The 26,195-nt window shown below is 55.9% G+C and overlaps 3 protein-coding genes across 4 annotated transcripts in view; all 3 read left to right on the top strand.

Annotated features, from left to right (window-relative positions):
* Positions 1-6,812, top strand: part of LOC126639299 (fer-1-like protein 4) — a 35,056-nt gene extending 28,244 nt beyond the window's left edge. The window contains exons 38-44 of one of the 2 annotated variants that reach the window (XM_050313990.1): positions 836-1,014; positions 1,869-1,954; positions 2,898-2,996; positions 3,250-3,491; positions 4,780-5,057; positions 5,681-5,781; positions 6,331-6,812. In XM_050313990.1, coding sequence (XP_050169947.1) covers positions 836-1,014; positions 1,869-1,954; positions 2,898-2,996; positions 3,250-3,491; positions 4,780-5,057; positions 5,681-5,781; positions 6,331-6,511 — 1,166 coding nt within the window. In that variant the 3' untranslated portion in view covers positions 6,512-6,812. Of the gene's footprint in view, positions 1-835; positions 1,015-1,125; positions 1,158-1,868; positions 1,955-2,897; positions 2,997-3,249; positions 3,492-4,779; positions 5,058-5,680; positions 5,782-6,330 lie in introns of those variants that run through there. The other variant, XR_007628773.1, reaches the window with a different exon arrangement.
* Positions 6,813-7,720: 908 nt separating this feature from the next.
* Positions 7,721-20,838, top strand: LOC126639341 (arf-GAP with SH3 domain, ANK repeat and PH domain-containing protein 2-like). The gene is made up of 19 exons (XM_050314045.1): positions 7,721-7,729; positions 8,384-8,542; positions 9,879-9,965; positions 10,151-10,251; positions 11,495-11,564; positions 12,001-12,088; positions 12,549-12,597; positions 12,777-12,940; positions 13,175-13,308; positions 13,961-14,052; positions 14,807-14,984; positions 15,826-15,911; positions 16,225-16,340; positions 17,990-18,057; positions 18,475-18,576; positions 18,698-18,902; positions 19,290-19,429; positions 19,946-20,068; positions 20,219-20,838. The coding sequence occupies exons 1-19, from the start codon at positions 7,721-7,723 to the stop codon at positions 20,291-20,293; spliced, it is 2,046 nt and encodes a 681-aa protein (XP_050170002.1). The 3' UTR covers positions 20,294-20,838.
* Positions 20,839-21,309: 471 nt separating this feature from the next.
* On the top strand, positions 21,310-25,500 carry LOC126639140 (CMP-N-acetylneuraminate-beta-galactosamide-alpha-2,3-sialyltransferase 2-like). The gene is made up of 7 exons (XM_050313692.1): positions 21,310-21,321; positions 23,154-23,420; positions 23,670-23,860; positions 24,124-24,303; positions 24,719-24,764; positions 24,883-25,002; positions 25,113-25,500. The coding sequence occupies exons 2-7, from the start codon at positions 23,166-23,168 to the stop codon at positions 25,278-25,280; spliced, it is 960 nt and encodes a 319-aa protein (XP_050169649.1). The 5' UTR covers positions 21,310-21,321; positions 23,154-23,165; the 3' UTR covers positions 25,281-25,500.
* The last annotated feature ends 695 nt before the right edge of the window (positions 25,501-26,195 follow it).

Below are 26,195 nucleotides of genomic sequence, written 5' to 3'. Positions count from 1 at the left end.
GTACAGCCAGCTTTACCTCCTGCTCGTTTTTCCTCTCAGTTTTCCACTGGTCTCTGTGGCTTATGAGAAGAAGGGGGAAGAAATCCCACTCAGGAGAGAGCAAGGAGACTCCAAAGGAGCCCTTTTCCCCCTTTTTCAGGGAGGGGGAAATGAGGTGCTCTGCTGGTGTTCCCTGAGAGCTGGCTCTGATTCCAGTGTGGCTGGAGCTGGTGGCCCACGAACCTCTCTGTGCTCGAGCACTGCTTGAAGGGTTGAAGTCTCAGACTGATCTCCAAAGGCAGATGATCTTGATAAACCCAGGGGTGGGTGGGTCATTGCACTCTCCCCTGTTGGTTCCTGCTTTTCTCCCAACAGCAGGATTTGGTCTTTGCTGTTTGGCTTCACTGCCAACCAAGTCAATTATTGTACCAAGGTTTCCTTAAAGGAGAGCACGGCTGTGTGTCCTGCTGAGTGACAAGAAATGCTTTCCTGGAGCACTTCTAGGGCAAAAATTCATCCATGGATCTGTTGGTGCTACCACAGAGACTACCTCAGAGGGTCACATCCTTCTCCATATCCCCTGGATCTTTTTCCTAGGGCCATAATAAATTCTTTTTTGCCCTTTTCCTTGTATTTGTCTTGGCTTGTTTGTCTTCCTGCCTACCATTTCTCTCATCACTGCAACATGTTGAACTCATTCCCTTCATCCTTGCCCTCCTGTTTCTCCCCATTTGTTTTTCTGGGGAGGTGCTTGATTGTACAGTCCCTCACCTTCCATTTCTTGAGCTGGTGACTGATGTTGTGACTCTGGCTGGCCAGAAACCTTCATCTTCTCCCTGGCTGTGTCCTGCTGCAGAGGCCTCTGTGAGGAACAAGAGAGGAGTGGCAGATGGGAACTGCTCAGTGGATGATGAACACAAGGCTCTGTACGTCCTGCAGCACTGGGAAGAGATGCCAGGCTATGGGTACAAGCTGGTACCAGAGCACGTGGAAATCCGGTCTTTGTACAACCCGGAGAACCCTGGGCTTGTGCAGGTGAGATGTGTTTCTGTGCCCAGCCCAGACACTGTTCTGGGGAAGGACCTTCTAATCAGCTGGTTCCTTGCACTCTCTCTGGTCTTCTGTTGTGCTTTTGTCTCCTCACAGTGGCACGAATCCCACACATTGCTCCTTCCTGGGTGGGTGACCAGAGCTGTGCCTTTGGATGGCTGGCCCTACTACAAAGATGTTTTGTGGGTGGCAATAGACCTGCTCTTCCTTCTGAGCCCTGTCCCCACGTGGGTGGTGTGTCCCTGCCTCCTCCTCTGCACTGTCCCTATTCACTGCTGTTTTGTTCCTCACTCTGCCCCCTCGGCCTCTCCCTGGGGCACGACGTGACAGTGAGCTGGAGGAGAAACATCCACCCTCGGTGTTGTGTAATGCAGTCATCTGAACTGCATTTTCATGCACTTTAATGTCCTGCACTGAACATCTGCTTCCTCAGGTGCTGGAGGTCTGCACAAAGCAGAGCTCTGCAGTGGTGCTGGCTTTGGTTGGCATTGGAAATGCAAGTGGAGAGGCAGAGTCAGACCTTTTTTAGTTTTCTTGGTTTTGCTTAAGCATTACATCACCATATGCTCCTTATTGATCCAGAGGGACATGTTTGCCCCTCTTTGAAATGGATTCAGTGCAGGTGAAATGGTTTTTCTTGGGAGCAGAAGTAAGCAATTTTTGGTAGCTTTAATTTTTCCCCCGTCCAAAATCCAACTGCAGGTCACTCTAAAGTGCTGGGAACAGAGAGAACCGAGCAGTGGCTTTCTGGTGAGGGCTTTCTGTGCAGGATCAAGTCCTTGCTCCTTGAAGAGCTGGAGGGTGGTCTGTCTTTTGAAGTCTCTCTGGTGTCTCCTCAGGGCTCCTTGCACATGTGGATTGACATGTTTCCCACCGACGTCCCTGCACCGCCGCCCGTCAACATCAAGCCACGGCTGCCTGTCAGGTGGTGCCCGTGAGGGGGGGGCTGGGGCTGCATGGAGGGTCACTGTCCCTTGCCATGGCTGGTGGGAGGTGCCACGGGGCCCTGCACAGGCTGAGGGGCTGTGCTGGCACGGCGTGCAGCCCTCCTCTCTGCTGCAGCTCCGACCACGGGATGGGCCCTTGAGCGCATCAGCATGAGCCATGAGCACTTGGAGCTGCACAAGGGTTTGGGAAGGGCAGGTTAATGTCTCTGCAGCTGGACATGAACCTGGTAGAAACACAGGTTGGAGCTACCCACTGAGTCTATTCTGGCTGGTGGACAGATGTCCTCTGGGAACCTGCAGAGGTGAAGCTGAAGGAGGAAATCTGCTGTTTTCAGAGATCTAATGGGGCTTTTGGGATGAAGGGTCGATATTCTCCTCAGAGATGCACCTGAAAGGATAAGAGATAACAGGCACAAACTGCAGCAAGGGAAACTCCACCTGCATACAGGGAAAACATTTTCCCACTGAAACTATCCTGGAATAGGGACAAAGTGACTCAAAGATGTGCTGGGATGTCCTTCCTTAGTGGTGCTAAAACCTCATGCAGACAAGACCACGAGCAATCTGACTTACCCTGAAGGTAGAGTAGGAGCTTGGAGCAGAGATTTCAGAGGTCCCTTCCTGCCCAAGCCTTTCTGTGCTCCTATGGCTCAGTAGTGCTGAGTGTGTTTCCCAGGCACCAGGGGTTTGCTTTGCAAAAGCTGCCTTTACTGACTGTGGGTGTTTGTCTTGTACAGTTGTAGCGCTCAGGGAGGGCTCTCTGCCTGGTAGAGAGACTGCTGGGCTGGGCTTGGCCAGAGGAGCCCTGGCAGAGAACCACAGTGCTAAGAAGGTTCTTGTCCTGCTGCTCTGCTTGACCTGCCCTCCCAGGCACCGAGGACAGGAGGATGTGGCTCACTTAGCTCTGTGTCCTTCCCACAGCTACGAGCTGCGTGTGATCATCTGGAACACGGACAACGTGATTCTGGATGATGTCAACCCCGTAACAGGAGAGACCTCGAGTGATATCTACGTGAAAAGGTCTGATGGGATCCAGGGCAGAGGCCACAACCCTCCCTGACCCACACCCTCACTGCCTTCTCTGAGCCTCCCTGCACTGGCATGAGGTGCCCACTCCAGTCCTCTGCTGTACCCCCAGAGATGCTGATCCCGTGTTGCTCTGCTTTGACTCTTCAACCCTTCCTTTCTTGCTATCCCCGCGGAGTTCAGCCCTTCCATCCTTCTGCTCTGCCTTTGGGGCTGGCTGGCAGAGGTAACTGAGTTTCTCCTGCAGCTGGATAAAGGGTCTTGACCACGACAAGCAGGAGACAGATGTCCACTTCAACTCCTTGACCGGGGAAGGCAATTTCAACTGGAGGTTCATCTTCCGCTTCAACTACCTCCCGACTGAGAAGGAGATCACCTACAAGAAAAAGGGCTCTCTCTTCTCTGTGGAGGAGTCAGAGTTTCGGGAACCGGCTGTTCTGGTCCTCCAGGTCTGGGATTACGACAGGATCTCAGCCAATGACTTTCTAGGTATGGGGTGACCTGTCCCTCACCTTGCTGGGGTATTATTGCGTTTCCCTGGGGTTCTCTAAGAAGGGACACCAGGAACACCAGATCAAGCTTGTCAGCTCAGCAGTCACCTGAGCTAGTATCTCACATGTGAGCTCTAGACAGAGCCTGGAGACACACACCTCTCCTCCACAGATATGCTTGCATGCTTGTCCCAGGGCCCTGGTGTCCTTTCTCAGGGCCTGTCGCACTGCAGGACTTCCAGATTCTGCTTCCTTAAAACCCTTCCAACAAGCTTGCTCATTTCCCCTGCTCCTACTTAGATCTGCAGGTCCCTAAGGATGGGCCAAGGAGCAGTTTTCCCAGGAGGTCATGCTGCCAGCACAGGGATTGACAACCTTTGGGAGACAATTTCTGCCTGAGCTGCAGCACCCCATCTCTGGGAGCTCAGAGCTCCCTGGATGCTCTGGTACTTCCCAGCAATCAGACTTGCTGAGCTGGGTGTGCAGCAAGGCCTGGTGTTGAATCATCACTGGGCTAGTGATGATTCCACCCACACTATTCTAACAGAAGTGCTGCTGATTCTCTCCCACTTCCCCAAGTTTGTAGCACTCTGTTAAGTTGTCCCTTCTTCAAACTTTGACCTCCCCGTTAAAAACCAGCCCCTTTGCCCTACCCTCTCTTCGGGGGGTTAAAACTCTCTTTATTCTTCAAACTTCCATGGTGTATTTAAGGGGTTTTTCCTCCATGAGGCACTTCCAGTGGTTCAGCCATGCTAGTCAGGCACTGAAGAAAGTGTTAGGTAGCAATTGCAATGATTTCTGGCATTTACAATCTCATCCCAAGCAGAACAGGGACACAAGGCCGAGCAGGGACACAAGACCAAACAGGGAAATGAACTGAGGCTGTTGCAGATGTAAGACAAGCTTGAAACCTTTAAAGCATTTCCCAGATTTTATAATTTTTAACTGACATTTGCAGGAATGAGAGAGGAAGATGAGCTCGGACGTGTGAGGAGACCAGGGTGGGACATGGTAAAGGAGTGAAAATAACTCACTCTCCCACATGCACACCAAAGTGGCTGCATCAGAGATGAGATGAGACAAGCCCTGGGGCTTCTGCCTCTCGGTCTCTAACCCTCACCCTTCCTTATGCAAAGCTGCAGGTTCTCCATCTGTAAATGTGCTAGATCATTGCAGCAGCTGGGACCTGCTTGTGGCCGTGGGAGTGTGGCAGGGACAGAAGGCCAAATACTGTGTGGGGCTGAGCTCAGGGTCTCCCCATGAGTCTCTCTCCGCTGTGCCCCCAGGCTCCATCGAGCTGAAGCTGCATGACATGGTGAGGGCAGCCAAGAGCTCCGAGCAGTGCACCATCAGGATGGCCAAGGAGAACGCGACACCTCGCTTCTCCCTCTTCCGAAACAAGCGCATGAGGGGCTGGTGGCCCTTCATCAAACTCAAAGATCAGGAGGATGAGGAGAGAGAGGAGAGGGAGTCCAAGAAGAAGAAGAAAAAGAAGTGGAGCGGCTCAGTCAAACCGGAGGACGTGGAATTCACAGACCCCAGTTGGAACAAGTACCTCCTGACGGTAAGGTGTGGTGCTGGCACTGCTGAGCCAGTGCTTTGCCTCTGCCTTGACATGGCAACCTGTCCTGCATGCACATAACCTACAGAGTGACCCACCTTGTGCAGGGTCTTGGAGAATTCTTCCATCTGCTGCACATCCAGCACTTGGTCTACCCAGAAGTGCCAGCTGCCATGGCATGCAGGGGTGTCCAAATTCACATATTCCTCTGAGCTTCCCATAGAGCAGAGCTCCTTAAGGGGTGCTATCACTCTTTAGGAATGGTATTCCTCAATTTAGTGTTCCCACTGAAACACCCCAGACCACACACCCAACCCCCCCCACTCCTGCTTGTGTGTCCCCAAGGGTGAGTTTTAATCTGTGCCACTGTGGGAGGCTGCAGACAGATCCAGGTAGCTGGGGAGTTCATTACAATACAGTGCCTTGGGTGCAAAACAGTTGGTGTCTGAACAGGCCACAGTTTCCACTGGTTGTGAAGTAAGAGACTGGAGCTAATGAAGAAAAAACTTGGAACATCTGTAAATGGAAATGGGAGAGAAATATCCAGTTGTGGCAGGCTGGATGGTCAGCAGGCTGGTCTGTGAAGCAACATAGACAGCTGTGGCTCAGACATGTTCCCCCTCCAGGGTAAGGTGGAAGCAGAGTTCCAGCTGCTGACTGTGGAGGAGGCTGAAAAAAATCCTGTTGGTTTGGGCCGGAAAGAGCCTGAACCGCTGGAAAAGCCCAAGTGAGTACCTGTGTTACCACCTTTAGCATGGATGGGCAGTGCTGTGTTCTCAGCAGCTCTTTGCAGTGTTATCACCTTTAGCATGGATGGGCAGTGTGTGTTCTCAGCAGCTCTTTGCATGGACACTGGGAGCATCTGCTCAGGAAGCTGAGAGCAGTCATTGGGTCCTGGGAGTGGGGTCTGCAGGACTGGGACTGTCGGGGTTCCCAGAGCTCCAGTGGGTGCACGTGACCTGTTGGTGCAGCAGCTGGCCCAGGGCTGATCCTGGGATGATACTCAAGGCAGCTGTGCCATCACATTGCTTGTACAATGGGCAGCTCTGTCCCCTTGGCCACGTGGGTGCAGGACAGCTCCGCGGGGCTGTTCCAAGGATCACGTCCTGCTGCCTCCAGCATTCCCACAGGCACTGCAGCCCCTCAGGGGATCCTGCCTGGAAGCAGCAGGAAGAGCTGGTCATTCCTGAGAGCAGCAGGACACCAAAGCAGAGGGGCCAGTGTGCTGCTCTCTGGATTGAGCCTGTGCTTATCTATTCTTCCCTTCCTGTTCTAGCCGGCCAAAGACGTCTTTCAACTGGTTTGTGAATCCCATGAAGACCTTTGTGTTTTTTATCTGGAAACGGTACAAGAAATATATAATTGTGCTGTTCATTGTCACTGTTCTGACCATCTTCCTGGTTCTTTTGATCTACACCATGCCTGGATACATCAGCGAGAAGATCATCAATGGATAAATGCTCTCCAGCACAGGACTACTCAAAGACAAGGGTGATTATGGCAGGAATTGAGATTGGACTGGAAAGTTTAATGAAACCCTGCAGGTGAAGAGGCAACCTTCAGAGTGAGGGACCTGCAGAAGCAGCCTTTCTCTGGGAGTCACATTTCATGCTACACACCCATGAGATGCGAAGGAACCAAGTGACCAACCTGCTAAATTAGGCAAAGTCCTTGGAAGAGTTACAGCTTTGGGAAAAAATATCCATTTTGGGACTGGAGTGGGAGGGTGGGAAATGGGAATCTACTGGGCACAGACATGGCAGCTGAAACCAGCTCTGGCCATTGAGGGTGATTCTGGCAGAGATGGGGACATGCAGAGCCATCCATGCCCTGGCTCGACAACACCTGGCATTTACCAGACCTTTGCCTGGAGAGTTCAAACAGTGTACAGGGGGAGAGCAGGTCTGGTGTGGGGTCCTCGTGGAGGTAGGACCTGAAAGACCTTTGAATGGAGCTCTGCAGGGAGAAAGATGACAGAAACAAGGTAGCCACAAGCTTCCTGCTGTGCCAAGAGCACAGGAACAACTCGTGGTGTTGGAGTTGGCTCTGGGTGTGGTTAACATGGACTGTCTGGTTGTAACTCCTTACAAGCTGCTTAACAGCTTTTCCTGCATGTGCTGTGTTGGAGTCAGGTTTGTTTCATCTTGGGTCTTCATTTCCTCAGGAATAAAAGCTCCTTGGCTGCTCTCTCTGATGCTGTTTGTGTTTTGTAGCTGCTTTCTGGAGCTGGGGCACAAGCTGCTGCCTGCAGTCCTCACTGCCCCCTCACCCTTCCTCCTGGGCAGCACAGCAGCGAGGGCAGCGCTGGGACAGCCTGGGGTCACGAATCTGTGTTTGGTGCTGGGCTGATGTAAATTAGATGAGACTTGCTCTCAGCGTTGTCTCTGGTGCCCCAAGGCTCCTGTTATCTGTACAGACAAGCCCTGATGTGACCTGATTTCAAGTGGAGGTGTTTCACCCAGGGTTTGGACGAGATGGATTCCTGCTGAGAGGTCTCATCCTGGTGCAGGAGATGATGCTCAGTGGGACAGCTGCATTTCCAAAGAAATTAACTGACAGTGGGGTTTTCTAGCAAAGGCACCTACCTGCCTGATTGCCTTTTGAATGGGGCAGGAATGGAGTAGGTTCTGGAGAGGAAACTGTCTGGCAGAGGAGAGCAGGTGGGTATGAAGGAGGTGAGGACTCTGGTTGGACGTGAAGCCAGGAGTGAGTGTGGGGCAGGCAAGGTGCTCCCCTGGGGGGGCCAGAGTAGCCACAGGTTGGGTCCCCAGAATGGCAAACAGGGAGCTCTCTCTCCCCCAGGGGACCCCTGGGCTGTGAAGTGGGGGTGAAATAGTCTGCAAAGGGCTCAGTCATGCACCTGCTTGGGGCTACAGCGAGGCCCTGGGGTGTGACAGTGCTGCGTCACCCCCAGTTTTTCTGCCTTCACAAGCAGTCCCCAGTCCCCCCCAGCAGTGCCCAGTGCATCCCAGCACACCTGGTGCACTCCAGCAGTGACTGGTCCATGCAAACAAACTCAGTGCACCCCAGCACACCCCCAAAACAGCCCCTTGGCTCTTTCAGCCATGCTCAGCCGTGTTTCCCACCATACCACCAGGCTGGGGCTCCCTGAGACTCACAAAAGTGTGTCTGCCTCAGGCTTCCTCAGAATATTTCAGTTTATAATTGTCCCTGGGGCGTGCAGGTTGTGTGTCTGTGTGTGCACACTCAGGGGGAGGGTAGGGGGCTCATCCCTGCCCTTCCTGCTGACCCCAGACCCCTCCAAGACCTGATGAGAGCACAGCTCCTGCTGGCACTTTCCCTTCCTGCTGCCCCACCTCCATCCTCAGCTCAGTGAGCAGGAGACACAGGAGGGCTTCAGTTCACCCACCAGCTCTGCCTTCTCCAGCCACACGGGCTGCTGCAAGGCCACTGCCAACAGCCTGCAGGAGGTGAGCAGGAACTCACTTAACAAGTTTACAGAGAGGCTCATCCCAGAGCTGCAGAGTGTGAGTATCCATCTGAAGGTGGGTGCAGCTGAGCAGGAGCAGGCTGGAGAGCAGGGATGTCTATCCCAAAGCCTCCTCTTCCTCTGCAAAAGAAGAACTGAGGATTTCTGCAACTCTTCCCATCTATTATTCATTAATTCCTGTTGCACTGTGGTGCACGGAGGGGTAAAATACAGCCATCTCTGGGAGTGGGAGAAGTACAGAGCCCTCCCCCAGGCCACAGAGCAGAAGGAACAAGCACAAACATGGGTACCAAGGAGGCACAAGCCTATTCCTCTGCCAAATCTCCAGCTGCTCTGCAGATTGCCAGATTTTTCATCTGTGCTCTCAGCTTTCCACGCCAGCTGTTGCCAATCCAATGTGTTTCCTTGGGGGCAGGTCCTGTAAGCCTTGAGACCTTTAGCGTTTGGTTTTGCATTCTGTCAGCCCTGGAGACAGGAGGAAGTTCTTCCAAGTGGCAAGGCTTCCAGAGGCAGTCTGAGCACTCATGTCCCAGGGGCTAGGGTGTCCTTCCAGTACAGCACAGCGTTGATGTTGGTTTCCCAGCATTTCTAGACCTCCCTTCCAGTTTGTTCATCCTCCTCCACGCTCCAGACTTGCAGAGGTTTGGGGTATGGTCCTCATGCAAATCCTGTATCACCATCACCTGTACCCATTTCTCCTGGTCCTGTAGTGCAGGTCTCCTCTGGGCATCTGCTGCTCTGCCTGAATCAGCCTGCTCCAGGTATGTTACCCTGCTTGTTCTGTAATTTGCAACCATTCACATTAAAAGTCATTATGTAAATAACAAAAAGAGGGGAGGCACCACCCCAGAACGAGGTAACTGAGCAGAGCAAGCAGCATCTTACACATCTATCATGCAGACAAACCCCCAGGCTCTGCTTCAGGGGCACACTCCAGTGCCAAGGTCTATCAGCTTTTGCTGACTTGAAGACCTTTTAATTTTTTAGATTCCTGATGCTACCAAGAGGGACAAAAAAAAAAAAAAGAATATCTAACAGCCACTACAGCGTGACCTTCGGGCTCTTGGACGCTTTTACACTGCAAACAGCTGCTTTCACAGGAAAATGCAGACTGCACCCTGTGGTCTCATTGCTGGAGCGCTGGGACGTGCCTGCCTCCCTCCTCACATACCACATTCCAAGGCTCTGCAGGGGACGAGCAGAACCTCCCACGGCAGGAATGGGGCTCAGGGAGTCCCCCACACCGAGGAGTCAGCGAGGGCAGAGGGTGGAGTGCGGGCACCTCTGCTGCACCCGGGAGGAGGGGTTGGAAAGCTGAGTCAGGATCCTCCTGCTGCCACTTGAGAGGCTCGCTGTGCTCCAGTGCCTCTCAGATAAAGGTCAGGCAGGACGAGGCGAAGCAGCAGCTCTGCTGCCGTCGGCATCAGCTGGAAATGGCATCACAGCTGGAGCAGAGAGAGGTACGGTCTGATCCTTCACGGCACAGCAGCTGCCTATGGAATGTCTGCCCGCTGATACCAAAAGCTGCGGGTGGGGTTTCTGGTGTGCTCTGGGCGAGCACAGGGCAGTCCTGGGAGGCCACACTCTTGGTTGGCAGTGGTTTTGTTGGGGTAGGGCCTTGCTGCTATTTCTCTGCTTCTGCCAGGACCCTGGGAAAAGGCAGGCAGGACACAACGTGCACCAGCTGCAAGGGAACAAGCAGAACGGCACCGAGAGGTCAGGGACCCTCCTCAAGAAAAGCCATGGGTGAGTTGGATCAACATTACCCTTTCAGTTGTACTTTGGTGACCTGGGGCCAGATTAGAGCCATTGAAACCAACCTCCTTCCCCTGGCCACAGGGTGAGGAGCAGGACAGGTGCTCATGAAGGTGTGCTTGACACTGCCCCAGCCTCCAACAGCTTTCAACACAAAGCTCCAAGCAGGCTGTGTCCATCTTTCAGCTCTGAGGACACTCCTCTCCCCTGAAGCTGAGCAATGCCCTCTCAAACCATGCAGGTCCTGCACACACTGTGAGAAGCCAGAACCAGCTGGCTTTCCCTCCAACAGGGATCCTACTGCCTTCATCCAACACCCTGAAATCTTGTGCATCTCTCCTTTATCAAGGCAGAGACAGGAAGGGTCGGTGCCTCTCCCTCTCTCCCAGGCACTCATTGCTTTCCAGAACCTCCTCCATCGCCTCTGCTCCAGCATGAGGAGACCTGAGCCCTCCACCCTCCTGGGTGGGAGATGCTCAGGGGTGCCATGGGGATTTATATACGGTCCTGGTGAGGTTTTATGTTCTCTTCTCCCTTCCCATCCTCCCCAGCCCGACCTTTTCCTTTCAGACTCCTCTGCCCTCACAGTACTGGGTTCAGATCTCTGATGGTGAGAATTAGGGGAAGGAGCAGAAATGTGGGGTGACTTAGACACAGCATGAGTGTTGGAGAGGGCACTGTGGGCCAGCGGGTAGAGAGCCAGCAGGCACTCTTCCCTGCCTGGAAAGCACTCCACTGTCTTTGAAAAGCGGATCATCTCCCACCGGAATGCTTGCTCGGAATCACAGGGGTCTTATGCTGAGAGATTTGCATACCTGGAAAGGACTGTGAAGTACCCTAGAAATACCTGAAACTGTACAGAAAATAATGACCTCAGGAGTCTCCTTCACCACAGGCACCTCCTCACCCTGTGGTGTATCTCTCCCACCTCTCCCCTGTGTGACAGTGAGCCCTGGTTGCAGGCACAGCAGCCTGGGGTCAGTTTGGAGCTGAAGGGTTTGGATGTTTGCTGAGGACTCTGCAAAGGCTGCACGCTCTGCCAGCAGGTCCTGCTGCCCTGACTGCCCTTCTGCTCCTGCATCACCACCCCAGCAGCACGGGGAGCTGCCCATCCAGACCAACCTGCCTTGTGCCACGACAGCTCCTTCCCAGCTCAGAGCACACAGAGCCGGTGTGTGGGAGCTCAGCTGTGTCTGCTGAGAGCTGCCTTCAGTTCACCCCCACTCACTTCCAGGTTGAGGAAAGTCTGGCAGAAGAGGAAATGCACCATCAGCAATGGCTACCTGACCATCTCTCACAGCATGGTAGGAACTGCTTCTTCCACTCTGCTCCTACTGGGAGCTGCTGCCTGCCCCTCAGGTCCTGCAGAGCCTGTTGCTGATGGGCACTCCAGTGGCTTCCTGGGGCTTGTCAGGGCCCTCGTGCCTGCTGCTTACCCTGTGGACTGCCCTGGCACGGGAGCTTTTCTCTTGACACTGATGTCCCTGCAACCCAGAGAGTGTTAGACAAACACAGGACATCCTTGTCTGTGCATGGAGAGGGATGAGCTTGGGGACCTGGCTTCAAGCACGGGGTGGCTGTTGAGAAAGAAGAGGTCTGTGTCCCTATTTCTTGCATTACTCCTGAGAGCTCAGCCAAAGACAAAGTGCTGGGCATGAGGCAGTCCTGTGTCTGTCTCCAGAGCCAGGTGGTGCTTGTCCCCACAGCACCACAGCCCTGAAGTGCTCATTCTGCTTGCAGCTCAGCCGCCCCCCAGCCCAGCTTAATTTACTGACCTGCCAGCTGAAGCCAAACGTGGATGACAAGAAATGCTTCGATCTGGTTTCCCGTGAGTGCTGCCACCTGCCCTATGGATCCTTTGGGAAGGGCCTGAAGCTGGGGCGGTGCTTGGGACTCAGAGAAGCGGTGTGTTCAGGGATGAGGGGAGGCTCTGCAGTTCCGGGCCAGCTTGAGGGATTACCATGGGGAAATTGTGTCAGGAGGCAGCTCTGCTCAGGAGCAGTGATGCACACACGGGGGGTGAGACACAAAACACTGTTGTGGGGCAGTGCAGGGTGCCTGGAAACCACACAGCTGTAGTTCCTGGGCTGCAATTAAACCAACTCCAGTATCCCTCCTTCCTGGTACAGGAGCGGGTCCCTTTGCTTGGGGTGCACTGGGGGCTGTCAGCCCAGCTGCCTGGGCTGGAGGTTGCTCCCAGGTCTGCTGAGCCCAGCTCATGGTGTTGTGCCTTGCCCTGAAGGCTCTGCAGGACCAGCAGGGTGTCAGGGGGGCTCTGTGTGTTTCAGACAACCGCACGTTCCGCTTCCGGGCCGAGGATGAGCAGGACTGTGTCATGTGAGTACTGCCAGCACCAAAACCCACTGCCCTGGCTCCGGTGACGAGCTGGGTTGTTGGCTCACTGAGCAGCATGGGGCAGCCCCTTGGCTGACGCCCTTTGCATCCTGACTGTGCCCAGTCTCTCTGGGGGAACTACCCATGGGACCCTGCTCCTAACCTGCTCCCTGCCCTTGCAGCTGGGTGTCCATCCTCAGCAACAGCAAGGAGGGGGCACTGAACGTGGCCTTCAGCAAGGCCCAGGGTGGAGGGCAGAGCAGCCACGAGGAGCTGAGCCGGGCCATCATCGAGGAGCTCAGAGCCGTGCCTGGGAACAGGGAGTGCTGCGACTGCTCTGCCCCAGGTGACAGCCAGCCCATGGTCCTGGGGCTCCCCCTGCCCCCCGTGCTTCCTCCCCCATGGCCAGGCAATGCTCTGCCCTGCCCCAACAGCATCCAGCTCCTGAAAATCCACAGGCACCTGGGGTCGTGCTTCTCCCCTCTGCCCTGCCCGGGAGCTTGTGCCACGGGGTGCTGGGGGGCCAGCAGGGAGCAGAGGCAAGAGATGCAACACAGGCCCTGTGGTCTTGTCCCTGCAGATCCCTCTTGGGTCTCCGTGAACTTGGGCATCCTGATCTGCAGGGAGTGCTCGGGGGTTCACAGGGAGATGGGTGTGCACCTCTCCCGTGTCCAGTCGCTGTCTCTGCACAAGCTGGCAACCTCTGAATTGCTGGTAGGATGCTGCCAGAGTGCTCTGTGCTCAAGCCTCTCTTGCTTCTGCTGGGGCCTCTCTAAAACTAAGTGAATTCTGTGGGGTTTTTTCACCTGTTAAACTGATCCATACCCACCTGTAATTCCCAGGGCTTAGTGGTTATTGTGTCAGGAATTGTGATCTTCAAGGAGGAGGGGAGGGAGTCATTTTGCTGTTTTTGGGTCACCCATCCCTCTCAGTCCCCTTTTCCCATCTGTGTCCCGCAGTGCAGGGGAGCTGTGGGGCAGGGCCAAGCTTGAACTGGGGCAGGGCACAGCATGGGGCAGATGGGGGCTTGGAGATTGTGCATGGGGCTGCTTCAATGCCCTCAGTGCTCATGGGTTTAGTCAGGCTGTGACTGGAGCTGCTGCTGGGGAGCAGGGCGGGAGAAGGGGCTTTTTGCAGGGATCGTTTCTTGCCCAGCTCTGAGCCCAGGGGTCGACTCTGGGGTTGGTTGCACTGCTGGCACTGGGAGTTCTCAGCAGCAGGAGGCAGAGCAGAGCTCCAGTCATTGGGCACACACAGCCTGGCACCCCTTGACATCCCCTTGATACCTGGCCAGGATCTCGACCTGGAGCTGCCTCTCCTGGGCTGCTGTGTGTCCCATGGCACCTCCTCCTTGGCTCTTTTGCAGCTGGCGAGGAACATCGGCAACTCCGGCTTCAACAGTGTCATGGAAGCAAATCTGCACAACCTGTCCTGGAAGCCCACTCTTCACAGTGACATGTGAGTGGCTCTGCAAGAGCTGTTTTTCTGTGGGAGGTTAGATACTCCTGAGCACACAGTGCAGAGTGCTCCCTGCAGTGACCAGCACCGTGGCACTGCTCAGGCTCCTCCCGAGTCCATCACTTCCCTTCAGGAGCAGTTTCATCAAGCTTAGCTGGAAAAGTTTGATAAAGGAGAGAAGGCGAGTGAGGAAAAGCCAGCAGGACAGCTCAAGGATTGGCCTCGAGGTCAGGACAAGGGTTGAGGAGCCGGTGTTGGAAAGGAGAAGGCAAGAAGGGAAAATTTAGAACCGAAGTGGAGCTGCAGAGCAGGGTGGCCCTGGCTGCACATCAGCAGGGCAGGAGGGCTCAGTGGGATGGGTGCCAGGGACGTGCATGGTGCAAAGCAGCTCACTCTGCACAGTGACTTTTTCTGTTTGGAGCACTCCTTTGCCCCCTAAGAGGGAAAGACAGGGGGATAGTTCTGGCTTCTCACAGTGTGTTCAGGAGTCCTCAGCCCCAAGGGCTTTAAGTGCATGAAAGTCAAGGTCCTCTTTAATTATGTAACTGCAGAGGGGAAGCTTTAAGTAAACCAGAGTGCTCTGTGAGAGTTGTTATGAATGATGATGCAAAGGAGTTTGGTGCTAAATTGCCTGGCAGGGCTGAAGGAGAGAGAGGGAAGGTGGCTGGGGCGGAGGGAGAGGAGGGAGGGGGGCCTGACGGGCTTGCTGGGTTGATCTGTGGCCCCTGACTCCCATCTGGTTGCTCTCTGCAAGGGCCTCTCGGAAGAATTTCATCATTTCCAAATATGTCGAGAAGAAATATGCCAAGAAGAGCCCTCCTGTTCGATTCTCCACTCTCCCAGGAGCTGTGAAGAACAAGGACATGCTTTCTTTGCTCCAAGCATATGCACAGAACATGGACTTGGGCGAGCCTGTGCTGGCCCCTCTGCAGGTACAGCCACCCACCCCACAGGCCTGTATTTCAAACAGCTTTGCTCTCCAGCCTGTCCACGAGGGTCCCTGTGCCTGGGAGGGAACAGTTTTCTGATGAAAATGGTGCTCTCTATGAGCTGGGAGCAACAGGCAGACTCAAGCAGGGCGAGGAATGTCACGGCAGAGGAAGGATTTTCTGGCTGTGACCCCACAACCCTCCTTGTGCTGTGTGTGGAGGGGGCTGGAGTCAAAACCACAAGGCCAAGGCTTTTCCAAGGCCAATTTGTTACTGAGATTTACCTGTAAACTTCTGAGTGGATTTTCTCAGGCCATCCAAGCCTTACTGTAGGCTGAAAAACCAGGGCAGCATTTTTTCCTGCAAAACCACAGTGTGGGTCACTGCTGTAAGTGGAAGAAGAGAGTGGTGTTTGTTAGGAATTTAGGGAATCCCCAGAGCTGCAGGCTTGCTGCTGATGGGGGTCCTCAAAGCAAAGGAGCAAAATGCTGCAGTGAGCAAGAAGCACTGGGACACGTCGGGACAAAGCAGATCTGCAGGGAGCAGCTGTTGCACACCCCAGGGCTCTGCTGAGTTCCTGGGCTTGGCAGAGTTCAGTTGGTGGCCTGGGGACAAAAGTTGTTACCTTTGATTGCCATGGTTTCTAAATGTGAAAAGGGGGTGATTGGTTCTTCTTCATGAAGCCATGAGCTCACTATTTATACCAGGTTCTCACCAGCCTTGGTGGCCTCTGAAGAGACCGTTAAACTTACTCATCTCTGGGATTTTAAATGTGTCAGGACAGCCCCAAAGGACACAGCAGGCAGACTCTGTCTCATCCTTGCTCTGTTCTTCTTGGTCATAGGAACCTGGGGAGACGATTCTCCACCTGGCAGTGCTTTTGTCTGTTCAAACCTCTCTGCATATTGTTGATTTTCTTGTCCAGAACAGGTAAGTTCATCCCAGCCAGTCAGCTTGTCATGGCTGACTTTATTGAAAGGTGCAAGACCGATGATCTTCTCCAAAATGCTCCCAAAAGAAGAGAAAAATCAGCAGGGAAAACAAGTCTCAGGTAGGGCTTGGGGTAACTACCCCTAGATCAGAGGGGTTCCCTTGTCCCCCGTGGGCTGAGGTGTGACAATGGGGATGACCACCTGTTCTCCAGGTGAGATGGGAAGCAGGACACGTGTGCTAGCACCAGGCAGTGTTTGCTGGGGCTGGTGGCTCTTCCTAGAGGTGCTGACGCCGTCCCCCCGTGCTGCAGCAGGAGCCTGGCGCGGCAGACGGCGGAGGGGAACACGGCGCTGCACTACTGCCGCTCCCACAACAGGCCTGAGTGTGCCACGCTGCTGCTGAGGGCCGGAGCCAGCATCGCCATCAGTGAGTGGCACACACAGAGTGTCTGCCCAGCTCTTCTCTGGAAACACTCTCGTGGTCTGCTGGAGTGCTCGGAGCTCCTGGCCGTGGCTGTGGGCAGGTCGAGGGCAGTGCTGGTGGGGAGCTCAGCCCCCAGGGGGACAGCATGAGCTCCAGGCTCTTCCCGTGTCCAGCGAGGTGCCCTGCTCTGACGCTGCTCTGGGCTGGCCCTCCAGGCTCAGCAGCACTCACAGACTGCTTTGGGGTGCACGTGGCCCTCCGTGAGTGGGGTGACCACATCTCACAGGTCCTGCTCTCGACAGCCTGGGACAGAAGCAGTGGCTTAGCTCTCCAGCTGTGAGCAGGGGATGCTCTCCTCTGCTCCCCAGGGAGTAAACTCTGGCCCAGGGAGCTTGTGCCTCTGCCCCACTTTCACTGTCCCCCTTGCTGGTAGGACTGCACAGGGGTGGGCTCACCAAGCTGGCAGAGTCCAGCGAGGTAAACACTGCCTGAGCTGCTCTGCCACACACAGCACATGCACAGCAGAAGCCAAAACAGGCACTGAACTCATTTCCAAAGCCAACACTTCCATGCTGGAGCACAGGCAGGAGGACTGTCAAAGCACTGGTTCTGAGACGGTGTCTGCTGGTGCTCTGGTGCTCAGATCACAGGCCCAACCATTTATATTGCACTTAAATCTCCTCTTCACATCACAGAAGTGAGCTTAAAAACTGGGGTTGTTGGTGAAATGGGAAGGCACAAGTGTTCCCACTGTGAGGTGTCAGCCGAGCCGGCAGGTGTGCTCAGCTTTGCCTCTTGGGATACTCCTGTGATGATCCCATTTCCCATTCCAGGCAGCACAGGAGCAGCCCCTTGGAGGACAAAGAGACCAGCAGGAGCTGGGTGTGTGTCCCCCAACTGCACAGTGATTTGGCAGCCACGTTTCTCACTGCCTTGGCCATGCTGGGCACAGTTGGGCCTGATCCACCTTTATTAACACTGGCACTTCAAGAACCCCGAATCCACAGTGCAGGTCCCACCACTGGTCTGGGGATGCTCTGCAGTCCCTTTGGGTACAGACCTCTTGCTGTTCCCTTTTCCCACCTTCCCCTCCCAGCCAGTGTCGTGCTGCTGCTCTGCAAGGAGGGGTTTTGCATTACAGCAACACCATCACAGGTCCCACCCTCATACCTCCAAGCAGTGGGAGGAGTTGCATTTTAAGTCAAACCGATGTAAAATGGTTGTGGCTTGTTTGCCCTTGCTCTCACACACCACAGGGACCTGGGTGTCCATCAGGCATCAGGACACACACACTGGTCCCTGTGGTGACACAGAGGACAGGGGATGCTTCCCTATGGTCTCCTCTGGTTTTGTAGCCTCGAGGCTCTGGCAATGAGGCTCTTCTGTCCCTCTGTCCTCTCTGTCCTGTCTCACCTCTGCAAGCCATCGATTTACTCCTACTCCATTCTCTCCTTATTTGTGTGTCTCAGCTCCTGTGCTCTTCATCTTCCCACCACCATCCTTCAACAGTTTGAGCCTTTGTTCTGCTTTTTGGTATAGGCTGGCCCTTCTTTTAGGCTTATTTTACTACATATCCCAAAAAAAAGCACAGCTCTTTGTTTCACTGAGCACAGCATGGGCTCATGGGCCTCAGGGTGCCTCTTCCCCCCCAGCTAACAGAGCAGGAGAGACGGCCCTGGATGTTGCCAGGAGGATGAGACACCCCCTGTGTGAAAAGCTGGTAAGGCACTGTCTCACCACCCCTCCTGTTTCAGGACACATCCCAGCAGCAGAGAGCAGGGGGGGACCCACACCCATGTGGACGTGTCCACAGGGCCACCCGTGCCCCTCAGCACCTCCAGTGCCAGTGTGGGATGCAGAGGAGTGAGGCTGGGTGCTGGCCCTACAGGGTCCCTCGGGGCAGGGCAGTTTAGGACAGGCCAGGCAGGGGTTGCATCACGCAGGGGGATTTGGATCTGTGCTGGGGCTGTGCATCCCCTCAGCAAGTCCAGGCTTGGCTTTTCCACGTCCTGATTTGTGCATTTGGAGGCCTTGGCAATGGCCCATTCCTTCTGGGGAGCACTGCAGAGGTTGCCCTGCTGGGTGGGTGGTCGGATAGGGGTCTGGTGGGTCCTCAGGGAGCTCCTCTGTGCCCCAGCTGCTGCAGGCCCAGAGCAATCAATTCAACCCCCACGTGGAACACGAGTGGTGGCTGGGCCAGGATGACATGTTTGAGAGTGACGAAGACCTGGATGAGAAGGTGAGGTGCTGAGGGGGGCTGGGCTGGGGCTGTGAGCGCGGCTGCGGCCTCGCTCCCTGCGCTGGAGCGGGTGCTCCTCCCAGCTGTACACCCTCATCTAACCTGCAATCCCCTCGCCCAGATGGGTCCTGAGAAGAGGGGATCTGCCCGTTCCCAGAGCTGCTACCACCCCCCTGCCGCTGTCCCCAGGCCAGAGGCAGCAGAGGCAGCGCCCCAGGACGGGTGGCCGGACACCTGCCCCTCGCCAGCCGCCCACCTACACGGACTGGAGGTGCCACTGCCCCCCTCCCACCCACCTCCACCCCCTCCCCAGCAGGCAAAGCCAGGTGAGAGGCTGTGGCAGGGTGCTGTGGGGGCTGGCAGGGTGAGCTGCAGCCTGGCCAGGGGGCTCTGGGAGGGAGCTGGGCCCCAACAGGGTGGGAGGGCTTGTCTGGTGCCCTGGGTTGCCCTCTGAGCCTCTGCTCCTCAGGGTCCAAGGCTGGCTTGTGCTGTCTCGTCTGACCTAGCACTGATCCCTGCTTTGTACTGTCCCCAGTCCCTCCCCTGTCCCCAGTCCCTCCCCTTTCCCAGCTCCCAGACTGATGGGGGCTGTGCTGCCCACACTGTACCATCCCACAGGACCATGTTGCACTGTGTTGCCTGACAGTGGTGGTTGCTGTTGTCCACCTGTGATGAAAGGTATGAGCAGATGAACCAGCTTGGTTGTGTTTTAGGTACCCTGACAGCCTTGGACCCCCTCTGCACATCTGGCCCCAGCAAAGTAGAACAGCCTGGCTCACACCAAGCCCTCCAGGAGCCAGATCCATGTTCTGGCCATGCTTGGGATGTCCCACGTCCTCAGAGGAGCAGTTTGGTAGGTGGCCAGGATCAGCTCAGCTCCCACATCTGCCAGTATTTATCCCCTTTGGTTTTGACCTGAGCTGCTGTTGGCCCCAGCAACTTCTCCTTCCTGCATTTCCGTGATTCCCTGGCACTGACATCCCCCTGCCAAGTGCTGGGAATGCTGATGATAATGCAGAGGTAGAGCCCTTTCACTGGGCACACCTTGCTTGGGTTGCTTGGTCTTGGGGCTGTGGTGAGCATCACTGCTGACTCCTCACACACACCTGCCCTGAGAGAACGGGGACCCTGTGCCCTGCACTGGCACAGCCTTGGGGCAGAGGAGCAGCTGCCTCTGCCAGGATACTCCAGCAGAAGGAGCCCCTGTCCCACCCAAACTCCCAGCAGATGATCTGCTCCCTCTGCACTCCTCTCTGCACAGGAAATCTCCCAGTCTCTCATCCTTGCTCTTCACACCTTTGCCAGGGCCTTTGGGGTGAGGACAGTGGCCCCATTTCAGTTTGTGTCTGACGATGTCCTGTCCTGGCAGAAGCGACGGCCGCTCTGCAGGGTTCGTGCTCTCTATGACTGCGATGCCGACCGGGAGGATGAGCTGACCTTCCACACAGGAGAGGTCCTGGTGGTGTCTGGAAAGGAGGACAGCAACTGGTGGGTGAGTCAACCTGGGTGTGTAACCCGCACTTGGGTGCACGTGATCCCCTCTCCAGACATTTCCTGCCTCTGTCCCATGACTGTTGTGGGTCCAGTTCCTCACCCCCCTGTGCTGTGCTCACCACTCCTTTTCCTTCACATCTCCCCACAGAAAGGGTGGATTGAAGGACAACCCCAGAGGCAAGGTGTCTTCCCGGCCTCATTTGTTCACGTGCTCAGCGAGTAGGAGCTGCTTTAATTCAAGAAGGAAGATCTGATCAGCTGCTTAAAGTGCAATTCTCCAAGCTACCATCTGCACTCACTTCTGCTGCCCCAGCACTCATCCCCCAGCCCACCCCTCCTCTGGGCTGTCTCGGAGAATCTCTCAGCCAGCTGAAAGGCGAGAACACAGCAGCCCACAGGCTCCACAGGGGTGCTCCTGCCTCAGCCCCATGCACAGAGCAGCCCTGGTGTGCTCTGCTGCCCCATGCCTACACGTTTCACTCTGTGTGTGAGCCAGAAAATGTGCCCCTCTAGTGCCTGGCTCCCCAGAAGTGGTGCAAAGGCCCTTTGAGCCTGTCACCAATAAATACTGACAGGGCTGCTCTAGTTTGAATTTCTAGATCCTTTGTCTTTGCACCAAACCTCAGGCACCAAACCTTGTAAAGCCAGGCCTTGTTGACCTCCCCTTGGATAAAATTACCTACAGTTCAGCTTGCACTACTTTTTCATTGGTTGTGTTTTTCTAATTGCCAAGGCACATTTCACAGTCCTTCTCTGTCCTCTCTGAGCCAAAATCCCATCCAGCAAAAGATGGATCCAGGGATCCATCCAGCAAAAGAAAACCTGGTGAGGTGCTGAATGCACAAGGCTGCTGAGAGCTCCATGTTGCTGGTGTCAGTGAGCCACCCCAGCAGGACACACAGGGGCAGGAGGGCAGTTCCACTCAGAAGCAGCTTCTCCCACCTTCAGAGGAACTTTTAGATGATTGATTTCCTGATGTGGCCCTGGGAACATGGCCAGGGCATCCATCCCCAGCGGGACCAGCAGCTGCCACGGTGCAGGGCTGTGTGGAGGGGCCGTGCCAGGATGCCAGTGGTAGGTACTGCTGGAGAAGGGACAGCAGCCCTGACCTCCCTGTGCCACTTGCTGTTCTCCCCCACGTCATGGGGCAACACTTCCTCTTCCCGTGGCATTGTTGCTCTTGCAGCGAGCCCTGCAGAGGCCACCGAGGTCGGAAGCATCACCCTGCTCAGCGGCGCTTCCTCCACGGAGGTGAGGGGGTCCTGGGGAACTGGCTGGGAACCAAGAGGTCGTGACACCAGGAGAGGCTCTTTCCCTGCTGTGGGACTGTGGAGCTCCTGGCAGTGTTCCTTGGGGCTGAGTGGGAGCAGACAGGGCTGTGGGCACTGAGTGCAGCCCAGTGCAGGGGCCACACGGCTGGGGCACGGTGGCTTCTGACTGAGGTCTCTGGGCTGGGGAACTCCAAGGCCAGGGCACCTCTGGACACAGGGGTAGTGGGGTCATTTGAGCTGCCATGGTGGTGGGGGTGCAGGTGGAGGGGTCCCATCTGTGGGGCAGGGGCTGTACAGGGGCACAGGCAGGGAGATGAGGCCACTCAGCTCTGCCTGTCCAGAGCCCTGCGGTCCCAGTCACGGGTGACTGCAACAAACTGCATGAAATATTCCCAGGGCTGGGTCCCCTGGCTCTGGGCTTGTTGGAGCTGCTGGTGCTGGTCAAGCAGCCCCTGCCCACTCCCACTCCTCCAGGAGCTGTGGCTTGAAAATCCCTGAGGCTCCACAAGTGCCTGAACCAGCCCAGGGACTGCTGGTGCCTGGCCTGACCAGCACATCAGATGGATGCTCTTTGCCTCCACCACGGCAAATGCTGTGGCTGTTTGCAGGAGGGCAAAAGAGTGAGTCACAAGGACCTGTGACTGCCAGCAGAGAAGGTGCCAGGACTGTCAGGGTTCCCCTGAGCCTGAGGGGAGAACAACTGGCATTTCATGGCAACTTCCTGCCTGACAGAACCCACATCTGGGTTTCCGGAGTGCTGGTGATGACTTGTTTGTGCTTTCCCTTTCAATATGAGGTGACGGTTCGGTGTCTTTTGGGAAGGACAAAGGCAGCACAACCTGCTGCAACCACCTGGCATGATGCAAATTCCCCCATCCTGTTCCATCTCTGCTGTTGCCTGGATCTCCTGGGGCAGCAGTTTTGCTGTCTAGGGCACGTCCTTGGGGTCAGATTTGAGTGCAGCAGCTTGGGCACCACAGTGAGCAGGGACATCCACGCTGCAGGAGCTGCAGAAAATGGTTCATGTGGAGAAATGGAACCGTGGCACATGGTCCGTGGACCACGATACATGGTCCCACCCAGGCAACTGGGGGAGGTACAGGGTGCTCCTATGAGGACAGGAGGAGTTTTCTTTCCTTCAGCTTTCCCAGGGGACACCTCCATAAACCTGCTGTGTTCTCTTCTGAGCCTGGGATGAAGGCTGTGCATGAAGCTCTGCTCTCTGCTCTTGCCTTAGCCCACAGGAGCAAAGTCCTAACTCACTGAGCACTTCATGAACTCCCTGAGGACAAGAAAACCCTTTTCCCTCTAAATTTACATGAGTGCTTTTAGATAGAGACCAGAAATGTTCTTCCTGGCAATGCTTCAGTGCCCGTGGAGTGTGCCCAGCTGGGGCAGAGCCCCCGGGGCTCCTCTCCCTACTGGGGAGGTGCGTGCTGGGGAGGGGCCCCACTGCAGACACACTTGGGGCGGGTGGCACTTGCTCCGACGGCAAGGCGGGGTTTGCCTTGTGGCCAGGGCGATGATGCTTCGGAGCTTGTTCAGCTTGCAGACCCTAAAAGTGTTGCAGGCAGAGAGCAGCCCCTCCTACAGCACGTGCTGCCAGCCAGCCCTAAGTAACTTGGTGGCAGTGGCAGAGCACAGCAACAATGCCTTTGAGCAGTTTGAAAATGAAACAAAACCCAGGCTATTCCAGGTCCCTCAGGGTGGATGAGCAGCCAAGGGGTGTCCCGGGAGGCTTGGGCAGGGAGGGTGGGTGAGAAGGGCTCCTGTGGTGCCTCTGCCAGCGGTCTCTGTGACGTCTCACTGCAGGTGGCACGCAGGATGCTGAACCAGAGGCGCACTAAGGTGGTGCTGGCCCTGTGCCTGCTGCTGGCCCTGTGGCAATGTTTCCGAGCCCTCACGGACGGCCTCGGCCCTGTCCCCTGGGCTCCCTCCCTCCTGCACAGCCCCGGTGCCCGCTGCCCCCCCAGAGCCAACAGCTCCGCCTGGTTCCACGAGCGCTACGAGGCAGCCGTAGGGCCCCTGCTGACGGGGGCAGCCCAGGAGCTCTCTGCAGATGTGCTTCAGTGGTGGCTGGTGAGTGGGGCCGTGGGCAGGAGTGCTCTTCCAGGTTCCCTCAGTCTGTTTTGCATGATTGGGATGAAGCGTGTGCAGAGATCCCCGCTCAGCTTTTCCTCCCCCTTGCCCCTCCCTGTACCCTTTTCCTAATACCCCATCTGCTTTCTCGGTGCTTTCCCAGGGCTCTGCTAGGAGGGGTGGGGCTCTGTCTCTCTCTGGGTTACTGGTGGGGGTTAATGCTGCATGTCACTCTGCTTGCTCCCCTAGACCCTGCAGGGTCCCATGCATGGTGTCCAGCTCCAGGCCATAATTCGGCAACTCTTCAGCGTCCTCCGAGCCCCGACCGGTGACGTGCGGGACTCCCCTGGCTGCAGGACTTGTGCAGTGGTGGGGAACTCGGGGCTGCTGAAGGGCTCCAGCCACGGGCAGCTAATTGATGCTCATGACTGGGTGCTAAGGTGGGTGACCTGAAGGGACTTGGTCTCTCCCTGTCTTCCCAGGACCCTGGCACGCCCCCGCCATGCTGCTGAAAACACAAACCCTGTGATTGGGGTGGCTGCTAACCCTGCTCCCTCGAGCCCTCCATTCTGGGGCACACACTCTGTGTCACCCATGCCCTCTTTGCTGCTGGCCAGGGTGACCTGCTGCCCCTGCCTGGTGGGACCGGGAACCTGGGACCATGCACCTTCCTTTTGGGACACACCATCCTGCTGTCCTTTAGGATGAACAGAGCAAAGATTGCTGGCTTTGAGCTGGATGTTGGCACGAGAACAACCCATCACTTCATGTACCCAGAGAGTGCAGTGAACCTTGGGCCTGGCATCCACCTTGTCCTTGTCCCCTTCAAGCCCCTGGACCTGCAGTGGGTGACCAGTGCCTTCTCCACTGGAGAGGTCACACGGTGTGTCAGCTTTGGGGGATGGCATCTCTTGTCCTGGAGACCCTCTGGATGAGACAGAGGGGGGCCCTGGTCCCTCACTGGAGCCCTGGCAGCACAGCCCTGGTGGGACAGAGGGTGCTGGGTGCATGTGTTAGCATCCCTCTGCACTGCAGTTTGGGTAGTGGACACTGAGCTGTCCCCACAGGGTTCAGACAGCCTGCAGTCCCATACCCCTGTAAGAGGGAGTCCCCCCTGTGGGGCCATGGTTTAATGTGTCCCTTCCTAGAGCCAGACCAGGCAGTGCTGCTGGGGCAGCCAGAGGGGCTGGGGGTGCCAGGGGGCGGGGTGCAGGTGGACACAGACACCCTCTGAGAACAAAGGGGCAGCCCCAGCAGCGGCAGTGCCACCTGCTCACCACTTGCTTTTGCTTTTGCAGCACGTATGTGAGAGTTAAACAGTTCATCAAGGCTGACAGAAACAAGGTAAGGGCCCTGTGGGCTCCAGCTCCCTGGGGCAGAGCTGGTGGTGCACTGCCTGGGGCTGCTGGGCTGTCCTACTCCAGCGTGAGAGCAGCTGACGGCTCCTCCACTCCCCACTCAGGTGTTGATCCTGAGCCCAGCATTCCTCAAGTACATCCACGACAAGTGGACGCAGCATCACGGGCGCTACCCCTCCACCGGCTTCACGGTGCTGCTCTTTGCCCTGCACACCTGCCAGCAGGTGAGCACAGCGAGGGCCCCGTGCCCGCACCGCCCCTGCTCTGCCCATCCGTGGGCTCCCGGGCTGCCCCGGTGCCCACACAGCCCCGGCTCCTGCTGCCATGTGCACAGGTCTCCGTGTTTGGCTTCGGAGCAGACAGGGAAGGGAACTGGCACCACTACTGGGAGGAAAACCGCTGGGCCGGAGCCTTTCGCAGGACGAGGGTCCACGACGCCGACGTGGAGTTCAGCGTTATCAAGAGACTGGCAGACGAAGGCAGGATTTCATTCTACAGATGAGGCAATTCCACGAAACTGAAGCCAGGCCGTTGGGTCAGGAACAGGCAGCCCCTGTATTGCCAGCAGCTGTCTTGGCTCTTTAGCTTGCTGCTCCACTCCACCCAGCCTGGGCTCGCGGACCCTGCAATCCCCACGGTCTTGGTGCTACTTGTGCTGCCCCCACCAGCTGGGGACCGTGGGTGCCACTCTCCTGTGGGATGGTGCATTTAGCTGGACATGAGTGGGCTCTGCCCAGGCTGGCTGGGAGGGAGAAGGGGTGTTGGTGGGGCTGGAGGTGGGCACGGGGCCCAGGAGCTGCCGTGCTGGTTGTGCCGTGGCTGCGGTAACAGGGGTGGACTGCGGCCACTCCGGCGTGGCTGTCTGTGTGACAGAGCTGACACTTCCACCCACACACGGCTTCTGGGGGAGCTTTGTAGTTGTTCTTTAGGCAGGGTGAGGGGGGCATCTCCCCTTCCTGACTTTTTATAACTAAGGGAATAATTTTTACATTGTTAAAGAAGAAAAGAAATCAAACATGCTGACAGAGACAACGGAATCAAACACAGCTGAAGTGATCTTACACTGAATAAACTTAGAAACTGCATGTGAATCTGTTATCTGCTTTACTTTTATCTGTTATCTTAACATTTTATCTGTTTTTTGCTTTACTTTTTGACCTCTTACAACTTTGAAAAGGGCACAGTTTCAGCCCCACCTGTGGAACAAGACTGCAGACTCTGGGGAGTGCCCCAAAGGAGGTTTCTCTCCTCCAGAGCAGGGTCAGCAGGATGTCTTCTATCACTTTCAATCACAAACATCCTTGATCCACCTTTACCACAGCTATTAGTCACTCAGGCTTTCAGTCTATTAAAATCACCAGAACTCCTTCCAATGGACAGCAGAAGCCTGTAGCATTTACCTGTTAGTGTCACTGAT

This window comes from Myiozetetes cayanensis, unplaced genomic scaffold, assembly GCF_022539395.1.
Source record: "Myiozetetes cayanensis isolate MyiCay16 unplaced genomic scaffold, myiCay2020 scf19, whole genome shotgun sequence".
NCBI lineage: Eukaryota > Metazoa > Chordata > Aves > Passeriformes > Tyrannidae > Myiozetetes > Myiozetetes cayanensis.
This window is presented reverse-complemented; position numbering and strand designations above follow the sequence as displayed.